Source organism: Oryza brachyantha, chromosome 7, assembly GCF_000231095.2.
Source record: "Oryza brachyantha chromosome 7, ObraRS2, whole genome shotgun sequence".
Classification (NCBI taxonomy): domain Eukaryota; kingdom Viridiplantae; phylum Streptophyta; class Magnoliopsida; order Poales; family Poaceae; genus Oryza; species Oryza brachyantha.
In genome coordinates this window covers 928005-947390 of record NC_023169.2, presented here as the reverse complement: position 1 = coordinate 947390, position 19386 = coordinate 928005, and the positions used below count along the sequence as shown (strand labels likewise).

At 35.6% G+C, this 19386-nt stretch overlaps 1 protein-coding gene across 1 annotated transcript; it reads right to left on the bottom strand.

The window, feature by feature from the left end:
• Positions 1–131: 131 nt before the first annotated feature.
• LOC121054907 (homeobox protein knotted-1-like 12) lies at positions 132–6344 on the bottom strand. The gene is made up of 5 exons (XM_040525858.1): positions 5846–6344; positions 5566–5676; positions 5229–5370; positions 817–1070; positions 132–685 (listed from the first exon to the last, which is right to left on the bottom strand). The coding sequence occupies exons 1-5, from the start codon at positions 6176–6178 to the stop codon at positions 479–481; spliced, it is 1047 nt and encodes a 348-aa protein (XP_040381792.1). The 5' UTR covers positions 6179–6344; the 3' UTR covers positions 132–478.
• Positions 6345–19386: the final 13042 nt, after the last annotated feature.

Here is a 19386-nt window from a genome sequence, read left to right as displayed (position 1 = left end):
GAACTTTTTATAATTACCATCTGAAAGTACATACAGAATCTCTAAATGCTTAATTCACCAAGCATTCCTGATCACCAAACCCAGAAACTAAAATTCGTACAGTTGTAGGAAGTTTTAACATATATAATTGATTTGAGATAGGCAACTTTGAACAGGATTCACCAATCTGAAACGCACAACCATACAAATAGACCATCACCAAATTAATTACGACGCGTACGAGCGAGGAGAAATTCCGATACACCTAACTTTTACAAGCCACCGAAAGATCGAAAGGAAAACAGCAACATTACAGGTGAAACTATAAGCCATCGATCAACACTACTAGAGCGATCAACACTAGACCCTTGTCAATCCAACGGAGAAAGGTAACCAAAAATTCCATAACAATGTCCAAGCATTGCAACGCATAATGCTGAATACACAGATAATTGCTCATATCATCAGACACAGCCTGTGATCCATCTGTCTTCGAGGCTCATGAACCGAGGCGATACATTCCATCCGCCATGAATGGGGCGTCCATGTACAATGCAGCAGCGCTCTGGGGATGAAAACCTTCCATCATGACGAACGGCATGTCCTCCGATGGCTTCCAGTGCCGTTTCCTCTGGTTGATGAACCAGTTATTGATCTGCTTCTGATCTAGACCTGTCGATTCCGCGAGTGCAATCTTCTCCGTCTCCTACTCACAACATATGTCCACGCAAAGTTACTAAGATTTCAAACGATGTGATGCAGCATTTGAACTGTATATATCGTGTGGCAAATTTGTATGTATGTGTGTATTAGCTAAAAGGGTTTAGAGTGTCATACTGAGGGGTAAGGCCACTTGTAATGAAGCTCCCACCAGTGAAGCAGCTTCTGTCTGGCCTCCTTGGGCAGCTTCCCTTTCTTCTTTTTCTTGGAGAATTCTTGCCTTAGGCTGCTCAGGTAGCCACTGTACTTCTTCAGAAGCTGAAACTTCAGCTCCTTATCCTCGGCGCGAGGGTCGATCTCAGGCGGCTCGTTTTCGCGCCCACTTGGGTCCATGTCATCCTCAGAAGAACCCACACATTCAGATTTACCATCTGCAGACAAAAAACTGGTTACTGTAAGATGGTAACATTTTGCTGATTCAATGAGCTTCAGTCTAGACCATGTTGGTCAGCAATGGAACCGATGCAGAAAGCCCATAGCTGTGGGTAAACAATTCTATCCGTTTAGGAATATGCATGAGTAGGGTGCAACAGTGTATTTGACTACCAGTAGCATATCCACAGTAAAGAATATGGATTTCCAGAAGGATCCTGTCCTGATAATTTCCTAAAGGAACATTATATATATTTGATATATAGTAACAACTTTGCAAGTGGAAAACATAAGGACATTAAATATATCCAAGGAAATACAAGACATACGACCGTAGGACAGAAAAATAAATGAAGCAAGCATGGATTTGAGTTTTTTGGTTTAAGCTGTCCCAATCTGCTGGTTGAAAAAAAGATGATCAGTGGATTTGAGTGCTTGTTTTCTGGTAGTAAAACAGGGTGTTGACCGAGTAAATAAATAGAAATCAGTGAACTAGCTGGCTAGCTAGAGTCTCCGGCTTCAAGAGAACAATGATAATGAATGAAACTTGATCCTATTATGTTCTTTTGCTTTTCTTATGAAAGCTGCACCTTTGCCCTTTGGTCTAAAAAAACTTGGTCCCATGGTCAAAGGAATGCTCATTATGGCAGAAGATAGAGAATCATGCAGTGCAAACAAATAAAGAATTGACAGAGCACTTCTCTGCTCTAAACAGAATAATCACATGCTGACCATGCGTCCTACAGAAAATATAACATAGAAAAAAGAAATGGACAGAATAAAAGCAAGCAAACAAAACTTATCACCATACCACCGGAAACAAAAATATCTCTTATAAGTCTTGTCTTGGGCCTATGTAATTGAATAATTCTGAGATCAACTTAAAAATAACAAAGACACATACAACCATAACTTTAGACGGACAATCGAAATAATGAGTCTATATATAAGAAACTGTTAACTGTGCATTGACAGTTGTTGAAATGACCTGGATGTGGTGCAAGAAAAGAAAAACTGACGTGTGTGGCCCCAATTTATTAAAGGGCATTTTACATCCTTCAATGACAACATGCAACTGAAAATTATTTTGTGCGCATAAAAAGCACGAATGTGCAGTGACAAACGTTCTAGCTTTATGGAATTAGTTGTTATTCCATGTATTTCTTGGTTAACCAACTTTGTATTTCTCGTCATGAATAGTGTCAATATACCATTTTCAGTACACTGTACACCATTCAAAATCTAGAATTCATTTATTAAACACATTCTCATGGTTGCGATTTTGTTATTGTATATATTAATCTGAAAAACCTCGATGCACAATGACTAAAATCTGATGTACATATATCAGCGCATAAGCCACAACAGAAAATTTCATAGGTTCAGAAGTACTAGAGTGAATAACATCGGGAAAAAAAAGAAACAGAGGAAGGAGTCAGTGTTTCTAAACCAGCCGGCGGTTTTCGCATAAGCTACTAGTCCCTTATATCATACTTGATATTAGTGAGGCGAAATCAGAAAAAAGATCCCATTAGCATTGACAAATACACCGACATTGCCTTTATGCTTTCATGCAGAGAATGAATTATTTGTGTTTTATTTTTCATTGGAAGGTACAAAAGATTTAATCTTTCAATCAAATGGCACTTGGTATTTTGCTTAAAACCTTCAAAATTGTGTAAATGGAGCCTATGATTTTTTATCAACCTTATTTGGCTATTCATTAGTCAATACAAAACCTGACATGAAAAGGAATTAACTAACCTGACATGAAAAGGAATTAAGCAAGTAATTTCGGATTGTGGTAAGTTTCCTCTTCTAGTGGTGTTATTTGTGGTACCAAGAATAAGCTTCAGAAAACACATTACCTTGTGGAATGGGTAATTTAAACATGATAATTCAACTGAACATAGATTTCTCAGTATAAGAGCCTAATGACAACCTTCCAAGTTTAAGTAACATAAATTTACACAAGTATCAAGAGTACAACTATACGGTATAAGAGTGGAAAGCAGTAGCACTAAAAATAATGCTGCACAAAAACTGGCATTTGTGAATGACCGAGACATGGACAATTTGTTCAATAATGCCCAGTGATAAGCACACAAAAGAATCAGATCAAAAATTAGTAAATCCATTTGCATATTCATATTTCTTTCAAAAGCAAAAATTCACTAGTATATACTCCCTCCGTATTGAAATATTGGTACTCTTGATTTATTCAGACAAACTTTTAAAACCTAAAAACATATGGATGGAGTTTATGTTTTAAGTACTTTTACAAAATTATGATTTTTATAGATATTATAGTCATACTGTAATAGAAAAATAATGGTGCCCAACAAAGACCAAAAAGGCAGAAATGTCATATGTTTAAATACTTTTGTTCAAGAAAGTGTTACTACATATATTTAAATATGGAGGTAGCAGAAGGTAACTACTCCATTACAATTATACAAACAATAGGATGATCAAGAACTTTGCTAAGCAGTATAGAAGTGTTATAAGTCCATGGTGAAGATAGGAATATATAGGTGGATGTGATTTAATAGGACAGTTGTCATACTATAAAAAACAATAGAAATATATATATTAGTTGGTTCAAATCTAAACATGGCACACAATAATTGGCATTAAATATCTGGAACACAGATAGAACTACATTATTCAACAATATAGTAAACTCATTGACAAGATCTTTTCTTGGGCAAATAATGTGCAAACTCTGCAAAAAGCCACCGGCCTTTTGAGTTTCACATTTGGGATACATGCCAAGAAGAAACTTGTAGATCTTTGCAAAAGATAAAAAAAAAAGGGATGGAGAAATATTTCCAGACTCCGGTGGGAGAATCTTCCCCAATATTGGATAAACATAAATTAAACACCATTACTACACAATTAATTTAGATAACTAGCTAGGTAGATCGTATAAATCATCTCCCAAACTACTACTAGAAAGTAGTAGATAACTGCTATAGTTGCCACAATTCTTCATGAATGAAATGCAACCGACTTGATCGATTAACATGCAGAGAATTAATCTACTCCAATATGCAGAGACAAGGAAAGCACAGTAGTCTATCAACAGTTGAGCAGATCCCTCGTTATTCTACTGATGAAATCTGCCTGCCTGTCCAGCAATCGATCGACAGTACCCCCGGAAGACACGCATGCATATCTGTGCTGCATCCCAATACCATTACAAGGATCCAGAGCTGTACATGTACTCCGTAGTAGAGCATGCAGCAAGTTCATTTGCAGTAGCAGGAGTATCATATCTGCTGCTACAGTTGCAGCCAGGATGGTCCGTGCAGTGCTGCAACATTGGTTTAGCCATGACAACAATTTCCGATGCATGGCTCTATTGCTATACTCCTAGATAGATGAGGAGTAGTGCAAAGCAAAGAGGGGTGCATGCGTGCTAGCCAATCAGCAGAAACCAGAGATGATTAGCGAGATTGATGATGGTGATTAAGCCAGTAAACAAATGGTCTCAGGATATTATAACTGCTTGTATATACTACAGTACATATCCTAGCTATAGGATGTAGGAGTAGACACAACCTGATGATTCTCCTGCCTGCCTGCCTGCCTTGGAACCCTAAGACAAGGCTTCTAGTCACTTGTCATCTAGCAGAGCAGTAGAAAAGAAAGAGAAGAGACAATTCATACCAAAAGAAAGGGAAAATAAATGGTTTCAGTCGAAAGGCTAGGCTAGCATGTGTTGTGTGTCATGTGGTGCAAGCAAGTAGTAGGCGCCATGGATGGATATTGGGTAGCAGCAGTAATAAACAATGGAGGTGAAGCTGCTGAAACGAGAGGAGGAGAAGCACGAGACATGGTTGCTCACAGTGCCCTCGATGCCAACACAATTAGCTAGATTATGCGGTTAATTAATTAATCCCATGACTAGACCTAGTGCTAATTGTTAATTTGTTAGTGCATGCTGCAAAAAGGCCCCTTCTCCTTCCCTAACCCCAATAAAAAAATTACTGATCCACAGGGCTTGGATGGCTCACAATGGCAATGATCCAAAGCAACCGCCTCCACTATCCGGAGCAAACTTCCCAATGCGGTAAGCCGCCGCCGCCGCCATGAGCAAGAGCATGGCATGTGGTTGGTTGGTCGAAGAAAACGGTAAGGTTAATTATATTTACCGGCGAGAAGGAGGCGAGCAGAGCCGCCGCCGCCGGCGATGGTGTCGAGCTGCGCCTCCACCCTCTTGAGGAACTCCATGGCCTCGTCGATCGGCCGCGTCAGCTCCTCCCGGTACTTGGACAGCATGTTGCAGTACGCCTCCTGCGAGATTTGTGGTTCGATTCGATTAATTGATTAGCCCCAAGCAAAGCAATGTAATCGTCAGCGGAAGAACAAAGATTCAACGTCGTCGTACGGACCAATCATCATCCGGCTAAGTAATTAAACTAGATGATACTAGGTGTGAATGATTGAGTACGTGACGGTGGACGGCTGCCGCCGGAGTCGGGAACGAACCATGAACTGGTCGAGCTCCGGGTCGCGTGCGTCGTGCCGGCCCGGCGGACGGGCGTCCAGCTTCGCCGCCGTGGCGGTCAGCCTCTCCAGCACCTCCGGCGGCGCTCCGACCTGCGGGCGCGCACCACAACAGTGAGGAGCCAAACCAAAAATCACTAATTTTGCAGCAGATGGACTGGTCGAGCTTCCAAGATCAAAGTTGCAATCTTTTGTTTTTTTACAAAAGAATCAGAGAGAGAAAAATTGCGATCTTGAAGCTGCCTGTAGCAAGGTGTAGTACTTTCTGGCAGTCGAGATAGGCGGCGAGGAGGGCGGAGTACTGGGGGTGCGCCATGATCTTGGCCTTGATGGCCTCGGCCTCCGCCGGCGAGATCTCCCCGCCGGCAGCGCCGCCGTGCTTGTGGTGGCCCCCGTGGTGGTGGTGGTGGTACTGAGACGGCCCCGCCGCCGCCGCCGCCTGGTGCAACGCGAGCGGCGTCCCGTAGTACGCCGGCCCACCGCCACCCATGGACGAAGCTGCCGCCGTCGACAGCGGCAGCTGCAGGAACGACGACGCCGCCGCCTTGCCGCTCCCGGCAGCTCCTCCTCCAAGGCTCCCAAAGCCGTGATCCATCCCACAAGAAGCAAGCAAGCAAGCAAGAAAGAAAGAAAGAAACCCTAGCAGAAGGCAAAGAAGAACAGTGCTAGCTCTCTCTCTCTCTCTCTCTCGCTTGCTGCAGGTAGGTCTCCAATGGCGAGAGGGAGCAAGGAGGAGGAAGAGGAGATATTAATGGGGGAGGGGAGGGGAGAGTGGAAGGAAGGAGGGAAGGGAAAGGTGAGGTGAGGTATACGGCGTATGTGCGCGTGTGGCCGATGGCTGGTGGCTATCCTTTTTCTGGCGTCAAATCACGGCGGAGACGAGGGAAGATTATATGCCGCTGCCGTTGCAACTCAAGGGGAATATCATATGCATCATACATTACATACTGTACCCTACTCCTACAGTTACATGTACCAGTACTCCCTCTCTCTCTCTGCTTAATATTATTCACACTAATCATCGTTTCATTCCATGTCCAAAATAACTACTAATCCCAGCTTAAGGAATTCATGTTCTCTATTATTATTATGTCATTTAGAAGGACAGGGTCCACGTGTCAGTGACAATAATAACATGTATAGTATAGTATGTATAAATATACTGCTAGTACTACTGTTGGTATATACGTTATGAGAAAAGTTTGGTTACTGTTAATCTGTGTGATTATTATTACTACCTGGCCATGGACCTTGCATGATGATTTTATTAATGGGAGGGAGGGGAGAGAGGAGGACAGCTTTGGTAGTATAGCACCATGGGTTTTTACTCCTTTGAGTTTGATCCACCGATGAAGCAGCATGGCTGTGCCTGTGCCACGGCCACCAGTTCCTGCGCTGCTTGCGTTCTGCTAGCTGTAGGATAGGAGCAGGCGTAGTTTGTGTTCACTGTCACTGCCTGCCTAGCTCACCACCCCCTGGGACGATGAAAAGATAGATTCGTGGGAATGTAAAACGTTCTAAGCCCCCGTTCAAAAATTTTCACCGAGAAACATCACGTTAAATCTTTAGATATCTAAATACAGTATTAAATATAGATAAATTAAAAAACTAATTACACAGTTATGTAAGAAATCGTGAGATGAATCTTTTGAGCCTAATTAGTATATGATTACCCATAAGTGCTATAGTAACCCATATAGGCAAATGACGGATTAATTAGGCTCAAAAAATTTGTCTTGCGGTTTTCAGGCGGAATATGAAATTTATTTTATAATTAGACTAAGTTTAATATGTGTTTAAAGTTTTGATGTGATGTTTTTTAAAAAAATTTCAAACTAAATCAACACCACACGCAATACTACGCGATACTACTACTCAATACTACGACAATACGGTACCAAAAGGGATTATTAATTGTTTGGACCTTTAAAAAGGAAAAAAACATATTTGTCACAAAATAATTTATAAATAAAATATTTATATACCTTCGACCAAAACCCTTAAAATAAATTTTAAGGTTAAAAAAATTTGACTTTAGTTTACAAGAGATTTGTAGTAAATTCTTGTAGGGTCCTTTCGAAATTTGTAGTAAATCCCAAAACAATCTTAGTCCGAGTTCAGCCATATGCATAAGTTAACTGAGTCCATTAAGTTTTCTGCACTTAAGTTTTTCGAGCGGTTAAACGCTGTATTAAGTTAAAAAAATTCTAAAGAAAAATTGTTTTAAAAAATCATACTACTATATTTTATATATTTTTAATAATTAATAACTAATTAATAATGTACTAATCGATTACTACGTTTTTCATGTCAGGGATAAGTTAACTTATACCCTCTCCGTCAAACGCGGCCTTAGTATCTTTCATCTATTCCGCATGTACCAATATGGTCGCGTTCAGCCGGGGGCTAAGTTATCTAAGTCTTCTCATTTTCCATACACGTGCTTTCTAAACTGATAAACGGTGTATTTTTTACAAAAATTTTCTATAGAAAAATTATTTTAATAAATCATATTAATCTATTTTATTTTTTTAATAGTTAATAATTAATTAATCATATACTAATCTATTACTGCTACGTTTTTTTCATCGGATAACTAACCCTCCCCACCCCCACTCCCGAACATGGCTTATAAAGTCAAAAATTATAGGAGATAATTTTTTCTATGCCAATATAAAATCAAAAAGTTTGAGAGACAATCTTCTCTCGATACCACTCGATACCATTAAGTTTATCCCGATTCAAGTATTTTTAGTTGACATAATCACTTTAGGGTTGATCGATTGTGGTATAATATGTCACCAGACTGAAAATAGTTTTTACATTTTAGGCAAAAATTGCTACAGGGCATCGAAAAAACGTGTAATTAGCCTGTGGACATCAGAAGATCACGATTTTGCTGTAAGGCACCACAAAAATGTGGTAATTAGCTGGTAGATACTCTGTCCATTATTTTATTAATTTCGGAGTCAAAAATTTTAAAAATGACGAGATTGCCCTTGGTGGCCGGTTCGCCGCCACCCTCGCCGCAGCTGGGTCGCCGCTGCCGCCATTTGCTCAATCGCCCTGTAGGCTAGGGTCCGGGTGTGGTGCGGCGCCGAGACCGACTGGGTCTGGTTCGAATGGACCCAGTCAGCATAACGGGTTGGCCACCGAGGGCAATCTCGTTATTTTTACTCTAAAATTAACAAAATAATGGGCGGAGTGTCTACCAGCTAATTACCATATTTTTGTGGTGCCTGCAGCAAATTCGTGATCTTACGGTGTCGACCGGTTAATTACGCGTTTTTTCGATGACTTTTAGCAAATTTTGCCTTTTTAAATATATCCAAAATACCCTTATAGACCAGAAAGATAAACGATTAATTTGTACTCTTCGAAGTCTAAAAAATATGGAATGTTTGTGTTTAGCCTCTTTATATGATGTGAAAGTTTCGTAAGTTTTAATATTTTACGCTTAAGTTTCAGTTGAAATCCTACCTTTTTCACTGTCATGAGTTTGAAAGGGGGCTGCATTTATGTAGAAATTTTTGCAGGATTCAATTTCTGTATAACTTTTTTCTATAACCAAGATTGGAGTTCTTCAAATCATATGAAATTTCTCAGGAGCGTTAACATAGAGTTTCTTGTCCGTTTCCTGCGTTTTTTTTTCATTCAAGTTACCATTTTTGTATTTCTCCTATGTGTTTGCAACCACATCTGTTGTATGCTTGCATTCATATCAATATCTTGTGCTTATCATGTTTGCTCGTTTTTTTTTAATCCCATGTTTCACTAGTGTACCCCTTAAGTTTTACGCAACAACTTCTAATACAAAGGTAGAAAAATAAATGGTCTTGCGTTTCGGACCAGGCCCTTCCATCGTGTGTAGAGTTACAACATTTTATAATCCACAACTTAAACTTTAAAACTTAATTTGAACTTGACTTTATAAAATTTTTCATCATGGTTTACATTATAAATAATTTACCTTTTTAAGTTTCTACGGAAAAACGAAACGATGGGACTATTTTTTTATTTTATAACTGTAAGTTATTTTTTATTTGTAAAAATGTAATTTTGTTTTTCCTTCTGGTAAACGAAGCTATGGGAGCCTAAATTTTTGACTCGCGCAGTACGGATGCCCTCTTGTTTTTCGCTTCGGCATAGCAGCCATAGCCAAATTTTAATTCCAGAGCTGATTTTAATTTTCTTCAGAGTATATATTTTGCATTGGTTTCTAAGTGTTAGCTAAGGAAATTAAAAATCTTGGCCATGAACTATGTTTTTCCACTAAAAGGGTGTGTCTGTTTTATGGTGTTGGGATCCCTTCCCACTTGCACGCAAGACTGAGCCATGTGTTTAACACATGATTAATTAAGAATAAGCTAAAAAACATAATATATATTTTTAAAAATAGCTTTCCTATATATAAATTTAAAACATATTAGACGGGTACCGTTTAACAGTTTACGATAGGTGCACGCTAAAAACGAGTCAGTAAACTTGATTACTCCCATCATCTGAAAAAAAAAATTTTAACATACCGTGTACAAGTAACAATAAAAAATATAAATAGTATGATACACTTTATCAAGTCATAATGTTATTGTCTCCCACTTTATCGAGATCCAATATATTTATTCTTACTTTTATAAACTGTAATGCAACAAATGTTTAGAAATAATCTTGTTTTTCATACAAACAAAAAGGGGTAAAGATTATCTTAATTTAGGAAGAAGGGAATACTGTTTAGATCATTGGCTGTTTTATCGGGTTTCATCCTCGTTAAATGTCATGTGTCATACAGGTAAAAGTAGGGGTGTATACGCCCTTAGGCAGTGTTATTTCTTATAAAAAAGATGAAAGATTTTTTTATAGCTTTCAATAATATAAATGATATAATTTAATACTATAAAATTAAAATTTTACTTAAAAATATGAGATAATAAAATTCGACTTTTGCAGAAAAGAAAACACTGTTCAACGGTTGTGCATAAAAACCGAAATATATTCGGGTATAAGCCAGTAAAGTAACGTAACTGTCTTTTCTTTCTTTAAGGTAGATTGCAAATTTTTTTTCAAAAATATCATATCAAGTTTTTCGACACACGTTTAAAGTATTAAACACAGTTTAATTACAAAACAAATTTTAGATTCTACGTAGAAACCACGAGATGAACTTTTTAAGTCTAACTAATCCGTCATTAGCATATGTCGGTTACCGTATTACTTATGGCTAATCACGTTCTAATTAGGCTCAAAAGATTTGTCTCACAATTTCTCCCATACTATGTAATTAGTTTTAATGTCATGTTACTTCATTTAAATATCCAAAAATTCGACGTGATGTTTTTTGAAATTTTTTTAAAAATAAATAGGGCCTAAGAGTAGTTGACGATGGGAAAGGTGTAAAAATAAATATCCGTCTCAAAATAATTTGATTTTTTTATCTTACATGTTCTCGTATAAAAATAAAAGCATTATAATATATTTTATTTTAACAAATCTTAATTAATTATTCTTGATTTTATTTATTTTTAATATATTTTATTCTCTACTTCTAGAAACCTGGCTACAATAAATATTAGTAAAATATAAAGTTACATTAGGGCCTTGTTTAGTTTCAAATGGATTGTCCAAAAACATCACATTAAATCTTTAGATATTTAAGTAAAACATTAAATATAGATGAAAAAAACTAATTGTACAGTTATAGGATAAATCATGAGACAAATTTTTTAGACTAATTAGGCCATGATTTGCCATAAGTGCTACAGTAGCAAATATGTACTAATGATGATATAATTAGGCTTAAAAGATTTATCTCGTAGTTTCTTGGTGAAATCTTTAATTTATTTTTTCATTTGTGTCCGAAAATCCATTAAAGGTTTGTCTAACGTGACCATTTGTTGCATAAATTTTTGTAATCTAAACGCACCCTACTTAATAAAGATATACGATGGTGACAAGAGGCTGAAAGGATACACTGATTGACCGGCCAGAGGTACGACAGATAGGATGTGAACCGTTGTTGGTCACTTGCCTGCTTCGGTCTAATTGCTAGTATTGCTATGCTAGCTAGTGAATGGACAGAGACGATAAAAATCAAGTTTAATTGCTGTACTTAACTGAGTGAGAATCAAGCTGCTTCGGTTGTGTTGTTGGTCTAATCAATGGATAAAAAATTTTCATTCTTTCAATGACGATTTAATAATATAAACAATAAAATAATTAATTACCAAGGTTTGAAATTTTATTTTAAAATATTAGACGATGAATGTATATATATATATATATATATAATATTGTTTAATAGTTTAAATAGATACGCATAAAAGCTCACCAAAAAGAAAAATCTGAGCAGAGAACACAGGCCTCCATCTTATTAGTACTCGCTCCGTCCCATATTATATAATATGGATTTTGATTTTTTGTTTATAATGTTTGACCAGCTGTCTTATTAAAAAAAATTAAAAAAATTATTTATTTTATTTAATATATTATTTATTATTAAAAAATAGTTTAAGTATTACTTATAAATTTTTATATTTTCACTAAATTTTTAAACAAAACAAATAATTAAAAATTATAACTAAATAGTCAAAATCTTATATAATCTGGTATACCAAGAAGTAATATTTTGCATTATAACTTGACCAATTGATTAGTCGGAAATCGTATAACTACATGAGATCATCAACCGCTGTTTTTACCATTAGTGCTTCCAGTACGTCCGAAATCATTTTAAAATACTGCCGTTTGTTTTCATAAGTAATAGAACTAAAAGTTAGTCTTAAAACTAAAACATATTTTTTCTTATCCTGTTTGTTTAGATAGACTAAAATAGATTAAAACCTTATCAAATAACCTACTCAAAAGTACACATCACACATATCACATCACACACATTGCTATAGGTTTAGAGTAGTAGAGTATACTATAAGTCTTTAGTCCATTTTAGCGCCTCCCTTAGAGCATCCTAACAGCTCATCTAAATTTGGTCATCTATATCTTTATTTGGTTGATCATTTAAATTAGTTTCATCATTCATATCTCTTTACACTCCACTAGATCATTCATATATGACATCATCTATATCTCTTTGGAGGATGAAGATAGATCATTTAAATATGAAGATTCTCTCTTCTAATATGGATGATATCTAAAAATAGATGATAGGATAAACGTTCTGTTAGAGCTCAATTTGTACTCTTCCTTCTTTTATTTTCAGGATAGAGGACAGATAGATGACCTGTTAGGAATACTCTTAGGGACTTATGAACCTAGATAGTTTTAGTTTCTTTTAAATCTCTCATGTTTAATATTTTAAAGACTAAAAGAGTTAAAGTGAATAGAGGTCCCAGCAAACAAACAACCCCTAATTAATTAAAAGGATGTCGTCCTTTGTGAAAGCTCGGGGGACAAAGAATGTTAGTCATGCAATCTCCTTTCTACTGCATTAAACAATTGAGTTCGATCCATTGTTAGCCTTTACACTCTGGACTAAAATATTGCTAAACAATTCAGTATATTTAGGGCTTATTCAGTTTGTAATTTTTTTTAAAAAAAAATCATATTACATATACGGGTATTAAACAAAATAAATCATAAATTATGTCAATAAAACGCGAGATAAATCTTCTAAATCTAATTAATCCATCAATAGATATATTAATTATTATAGCACTTATGACTAATTATGACTATTTACGTAAAGATTAGGCTTTTCCCTTGATATTTTTAGGAAATAACTTGTCATTTCGATCTCATCGTTATGATTCAATGGAGCTGTAAATTGACAAGATGTATGCTGCTGCTCTGTATAAAAACGATTGATAAGACAGTTTTGACTATATTATTTTTCATGTTGGACCGTACCTGCTTCACGGTAGTTCTGTCGGCAAACCACGTTGCATGCTTCACCCACTCGACAACATGCAAATTATTCTTTCCTACTCTCCTCTTTCTCTTGATAGATAAAGTATTTCATAGTATAATTTAAATTTATGTCATAAGAAGAGTATTTATAAAGTTGTATTATAAGATTTTTTAAAGCTATCTAGATTTATTTATATATTAAAGTATATTATTTTAAATATACACGTAAATATAGATAAGACTAAAAGGTTTTACAAATCGTTGGATCTACCTGTTAATATTATTTGAGATCAGCACCACCAAACATGGCTAATTAATTAGGGGCATGAAGGATTTGGTAGGTTCTCTACTTCCTTTTGCGGTTAAATCGACCCTATTTGGTAAATTATCAACGTCGTCCCAGTTAATAAGATTAGCCATTAGTTTGATTTATAATGATGCACCCTTTCAATGCTTTGTTGAACAGCCCCGAGTCTAACTTTAGAAACGTATTTTTTTTCTAAATTCTGTATTTTGGGTTTTCAGTTGCATGTTTTCTTAAGCTCCTAAACGACACGTTTTACGTAGAAGGTAGGTTTCTATATAAAACTATTGTTGGAATAATTTTCCGACCCAAACTTTTCAACTCTCTAGTATAGTATTTAATGATATAAAGGAACACATAATATAAGAGAACACATGTGTTCCTTTATATCATTAATTAAATAACTATATAAAATTAGTTATATATATAAATAGTCCGTCAATTTCAGCAATCGGCAGCTCCAACTTCGTCTGTGCCCGCGACTGGATTTTGCACATATTTTTTACAACTGAACGCGCGCCATAATTTTCCTTGCAGCATGCTATTTTGCAATCAGAATTAGTTAGTAACATATTAAGCAGTACTACGTGTGTTTCGTAATATAAGATATTTGATTTTTTGGTTATAATGTTTATCATTCGTCTTATTTAAAAAATTAGTATAAATATAAAAAATGACAAGTCGTGTTTAAAGTTTTTATAATAAAGTTAGTCGCAAGCAAATAAATGATATTTTTATAATTTTTGAATAAGATAAATGATCAAACATTAAAAAAGTCAAACATCTTACGTTATCAAACGGAGAAAACAGATGAAGCAGTAATTAGCTGAACGCAAATATAGGGCTATAAATGATACTTCTGTATGAAGGTCACATACACGGACCACGGTCGCCCATCCATAGGTGAAAACATATATAATGACCATAGTTTGGACTTGGGGAAATTTCGGAGAATTTTCGTAGGAATTAACTGGTTCTTGTAAATCATTTCTACAAAATTCTGCATTTCAGAGGAGCATAAAGTATAGAAACTTGTGGCAAGGCACCGTATAAATTTATGACTACAGTTATGCATGGTGTTAATTTGAAATGCCCATTAATATTAACTGGCCGTACAAGAACTCCTGTGCATATCCACAGATCAACCGAAATCTCCGGAGATTGTAAGTGTACGATTAAACTAACCAGCCGTACTAAGAACTCCTGTGCAAATCCACATGCAAGAGCTTGATTGATCCAGTGGGTAAGAACTACTGATATATAAATATATCAGCCAAGCTTCGTTCCGTTGCCAAACAACACATTTAACAAATAGAAAAAAAATAACAACATATTTAGCAAATAGAAAATAATTTATAAATAAAACTTTTATATAGGTGTTTTTGACGATCTAAAAGCATCTAAAAGCAATGACTGGAAAATAAACTATAATAAAATTCTCAAAATAAATTCTAATTTAAGGTTAAAAGTTTAATTAATTTTAGCTTATATATATAAGCATAAGACAAAAGATAAAAGATAGTGTGCTCGATTTATTCTCTTCAAAATTGAAACTTGTGGTTCATTACAACCCAGCAATGGACAAACGATTAATATAAGGTTATAACCTGTCATTGCCAACCACTAGGCGTTTTATTAATTAACCTGGCTCAATCTATGGTAAAATGACATATTTCCTCCCATAATGAAACAGGAGGAGGATCAATGGATTTTTAATTATAAATCCAGCCTGATAGCTGGTGACCTGGGACACCTTGGCCAATTGTCATTCGACAACTTAGTCTATTTATATTTTGTAAGTACAAAAAACTGGATTAATTCCGTACACATGTTGCTAGATTAATTAGTCTAGTGGTGGGCCTTGATTAGCCCTAGCTTAACGCAATCGTAAATAATTAATTGAGGAACAGAAAATGCAATGAATTAGGACAAACTCGATCGCTTATTCAAGGCTCTCTTTTTTTTTTTTTATCATGTGCATTGCACGTTTTCGTTATGGGTACACGTCCACTTCGAATTGATTACTTTTTTTTTCACGTTAGTTGGAAGGAAATAGGAATTTTAATTAATTAAAATGATAGCTCCAGTTCTCCCGTAAGAAAAAGCACAGTACAGTGTGTGCAAACGTTATTATGTATGGTAAGTGCAGTACTCACGAACATAGTACAAGATTAATATTGTAACATGATTAATTGCACGAGTTTACAATGAGGCTTTAAATTATTTAGCATGGTCCTTCTAAAACCGTGCAGCTAGCCTCCACATGCCTCTTAACATTAGTTAACTAGATAGTATTAGATATACTAATACCTTATGTGCTTTTCTAATTAACCGACGACAAGAAAAAAAAACATATCTACTTTTTTTATTGCATAATTTTAATTAGTTTCTTTAGCATCAATCATATCCCAAAAACAACATATTTATGAGATATCGGAAAAATAATATATATGAAATATCTTAATTCACCGTCGTCTCTGCAAAGTACGCGGAGTGCATGTAAATATACTGTACCATGCTAGTATGAAAATTCAAGACATACGGTGGCCGTACGTACGGTATATCGGGAGCCAAATTTCTACTGGGACTCACTTTTTTTCAAAGGAGCCCTGCACAAGCTTTGAATCTGAATCTCTGTGTCTGGTCAGTGCATCCATCAGTACGTACGTGATGACTCTGCGTCGGCGTCTAATAATCTAATCATACGTACATACATTTCAAGCCATATACGATGTACGTGGTAGAAATTATTTTACATGTACAACTGACAGCTTTCTGCTCTACCATATAACGTATAATAATATGGTGTGATACTATTTTTATGTATTTTTCGGGTTCTCGGTATGATATCTTCCTTTTAATAAAATTTGGCTGGTCGCCCTCGTACATGATAAAAATACTTAGATATGGCAAATATAAGTCTGTACGATATTGTACAAGGGCTTTACATCTAACCGAAGGCCTCTGTATTAGCGAATAATACTTATATTAACGGTTAGATCAGAGTGCTAGCTATAGCAAATCTCTCAGGTAATTCTTCTGCCATACAATAAAATTGGGTTATTACTGTACGTTACCTCAGCTTGGCTGTTTCACCGTGGTATTTTATCACTGTAGCGGACACGTTTTACTGTTACTGTGGTGACTCTTCTCTACTACTCTAATACAAACGACATGCAGCTAACCCCACCTCACCAACTACAGAGGTCCACCTATCGCTCACCCTCTTCTTTTTTCTTTAATCGTGGGAAGTTTTTTTCTAAACATATCGAATGGTATTATGTATTAAGAAAAAGTCTAAATTATACCTATAAACTATTAGGCGAGTTAAATTACCCACTGAACCCAAAAAACTACACACCTTTTACCCATAAGTGACAATACCGGATAGAGAATTCATTGCATGGCTTTCAAGCCAGTACATATGGTTGTCCGAAAAACGACAATGTGTATTAATCTAAGCTAAAACCGGTCTCATGGACGATCAATCGAGGAGTTTATCCATCTAGTATTACCAGCTGATTATAAAAAAATATACGGTTTATGGTTCGTCGGGGGTAATTCATACTCACAAATAGTTCAGTTGTGTAATTTACTAATTTGGATATATTTTTAATATTTTTTGATGTAAAATCTGGTATACTTCAGATTGTATTTTAATCTAGCCATGCACATTATATCTTGTATAATATATTTTGCACAGTGTAGTCTACTTCATATATATGATTTGGAGAAAAAGGATAGATCTTTCCAAAGAAGGTATCAAAAAGCAGGAAAGAATACATAATTCGGTGGAGAAAATGTGCGTACAGTACATACAAGGTCATGCACGATGAAATTCTCTCGTAAGAAATTCGAGTCGATCGTAGAAGACTGAGAGTTTCAACTCCTTTCTCTGTACTAGAAAATGGTGTAGGATATAATGATTGAGCAACTAGAATTTTCATTTTTATATATGGATTACTCATACGCGTATTATATGTACAGCATTTCAGATCTGTTCGCTGGCACTGCTACGTACAGTGTATCTTACCGAGTATAAATAAATCTGTCATAATTATATGAGACGACATGCATCAGAAAAACAGTATGATCGCGCGCGTGTGTATATATATATATATAACATGGATTAAGGTTGATTGAAAAAACTAGACTATAGTAACTTTAATAATAGAATAAAAAAGGGTTAGAGGGCATGCGTGGTTAAGATGAGAAGAATCTTAATAAGTAGCGCTTGACGAGACCGGTAATCATGTGAATGTGCTAGAAATATGCTAATATCTTAGCATAAAATTTAAATACGATAAGCTGTGCATGACCGAGTATATATAAAATAAGATTTGTTCCGGTCCAATAAAACATACTTTTCGTTGCATTGAAGCAAAAGGTGAATGTCTATAAGATATACCATACAATTTTTTAATAGAAAAGAGAAAAAACTATCTTTTAATCAACAGTAGTCTCTTACATATATTTTAATGTCAAGTGAAAATAAATTGTAGGGTCATTTGTATTATGAGCTGCTTGGTATGAGTTAGATCATTAAAGAAATTATCGTTTAGTGCTTAGATATAGTGGGCTATCTTTACTGTTTGAGGTGGCCTTAGAGCAGGTATAATAGTAACTATAAGCCGGCTATAAATATATTTTAAAGAGATAAGAGAAAATAGAGAATAGCAGTGGACTACTCATTTGTAGCTAGCTACAGCATGGACTCTAAGACGACATGTATGTCTGATATGTGGGACATATATTAATGTTTCATAGATAACTATTGTATACTGTATATGGATTAGAGCCAAAAGTTGACTATACTAACAACTTCTCTTATGTGCGTGCGTACGTGATTTCCTGCACGTCCGGTCCGATCACAGTGGAAAGGTGGCAGGTGTACTATATGGAAATGCTATCATAGCCTAGAGTGTGTCTCACAAGAGAAAATATTTGATTGTCACAAAGAGATTTCTAGACATGAATAAAAAAAGTTTCATGTCTCGTCTGAAACCACGAGGTGAATTTTTTTAGTTTAATTAATTCGTTATTAGTATATGTGAGTTATATAGCACTTATGGCTAATCATAGATAAATTAGGCTTAAAAGATTCGTCTCACGATTTCTCGTAACTATACAATTAGTTTTTTATCTATATTTAATGCTCTCTTTATGTGTCTAAAATTTGATCCGATGTTTTAAAAAAAAAATTTGGGAAACTACATGGGCCTTAAGCTCCATCTAAAAGGTTTGCCCATTCCATTTTCATTGAGCACTGTTCATGTACTGTACTTAGTGCTACTAGCCATATGTACACAGCACACGCTCACTCATGATGTAGTTTTCGTCCAACGGATTGCAGCTGTGGTAAGAGAAGTTTAATAGCATAGCTAACTAATACTAGCTTTAATTTATATATAGTCAATTTAATAGTTAATTTATATAATAGTTATCTATAAAATATTAGTATATGGTCTCACATATCATATACACAGTCTGTCTTAGAGTCCGTGTGCAGCTGGCTACAAATTATTAGTTCACCTCTCTTCTCTTTCCTTTTATCTCTTTAAAATATACTTATAACTAGCTTATACTCTGCTATTGCTATTGTACTGCTGGTGAACATCAACAGATTGCAACAGGCTTGG

Coding starts and splice junctions, on each gene's coding strand:
- LOC121054907 (XM_040525858.1), bottom strand. CDS start 6,178: ATGGATCACGGCTTTGGGAGCCTTGGAGGAGGAGCTGCCGGGAGCGGC. Junction 5,371..5,565: donor CGGAGCTCGACCAGTTCATG/GTTCGTTCCCGA, acceptor CAAATCTCGCAG/GAGGCGTACTGCAACATGCT. Junction 686..816: donor ACAAGTGGCCTTACCCCTCA/GTATGACACTCT, acceptor TGTTGTGAGTAG/GAGACGGAGAAGATTGCACT.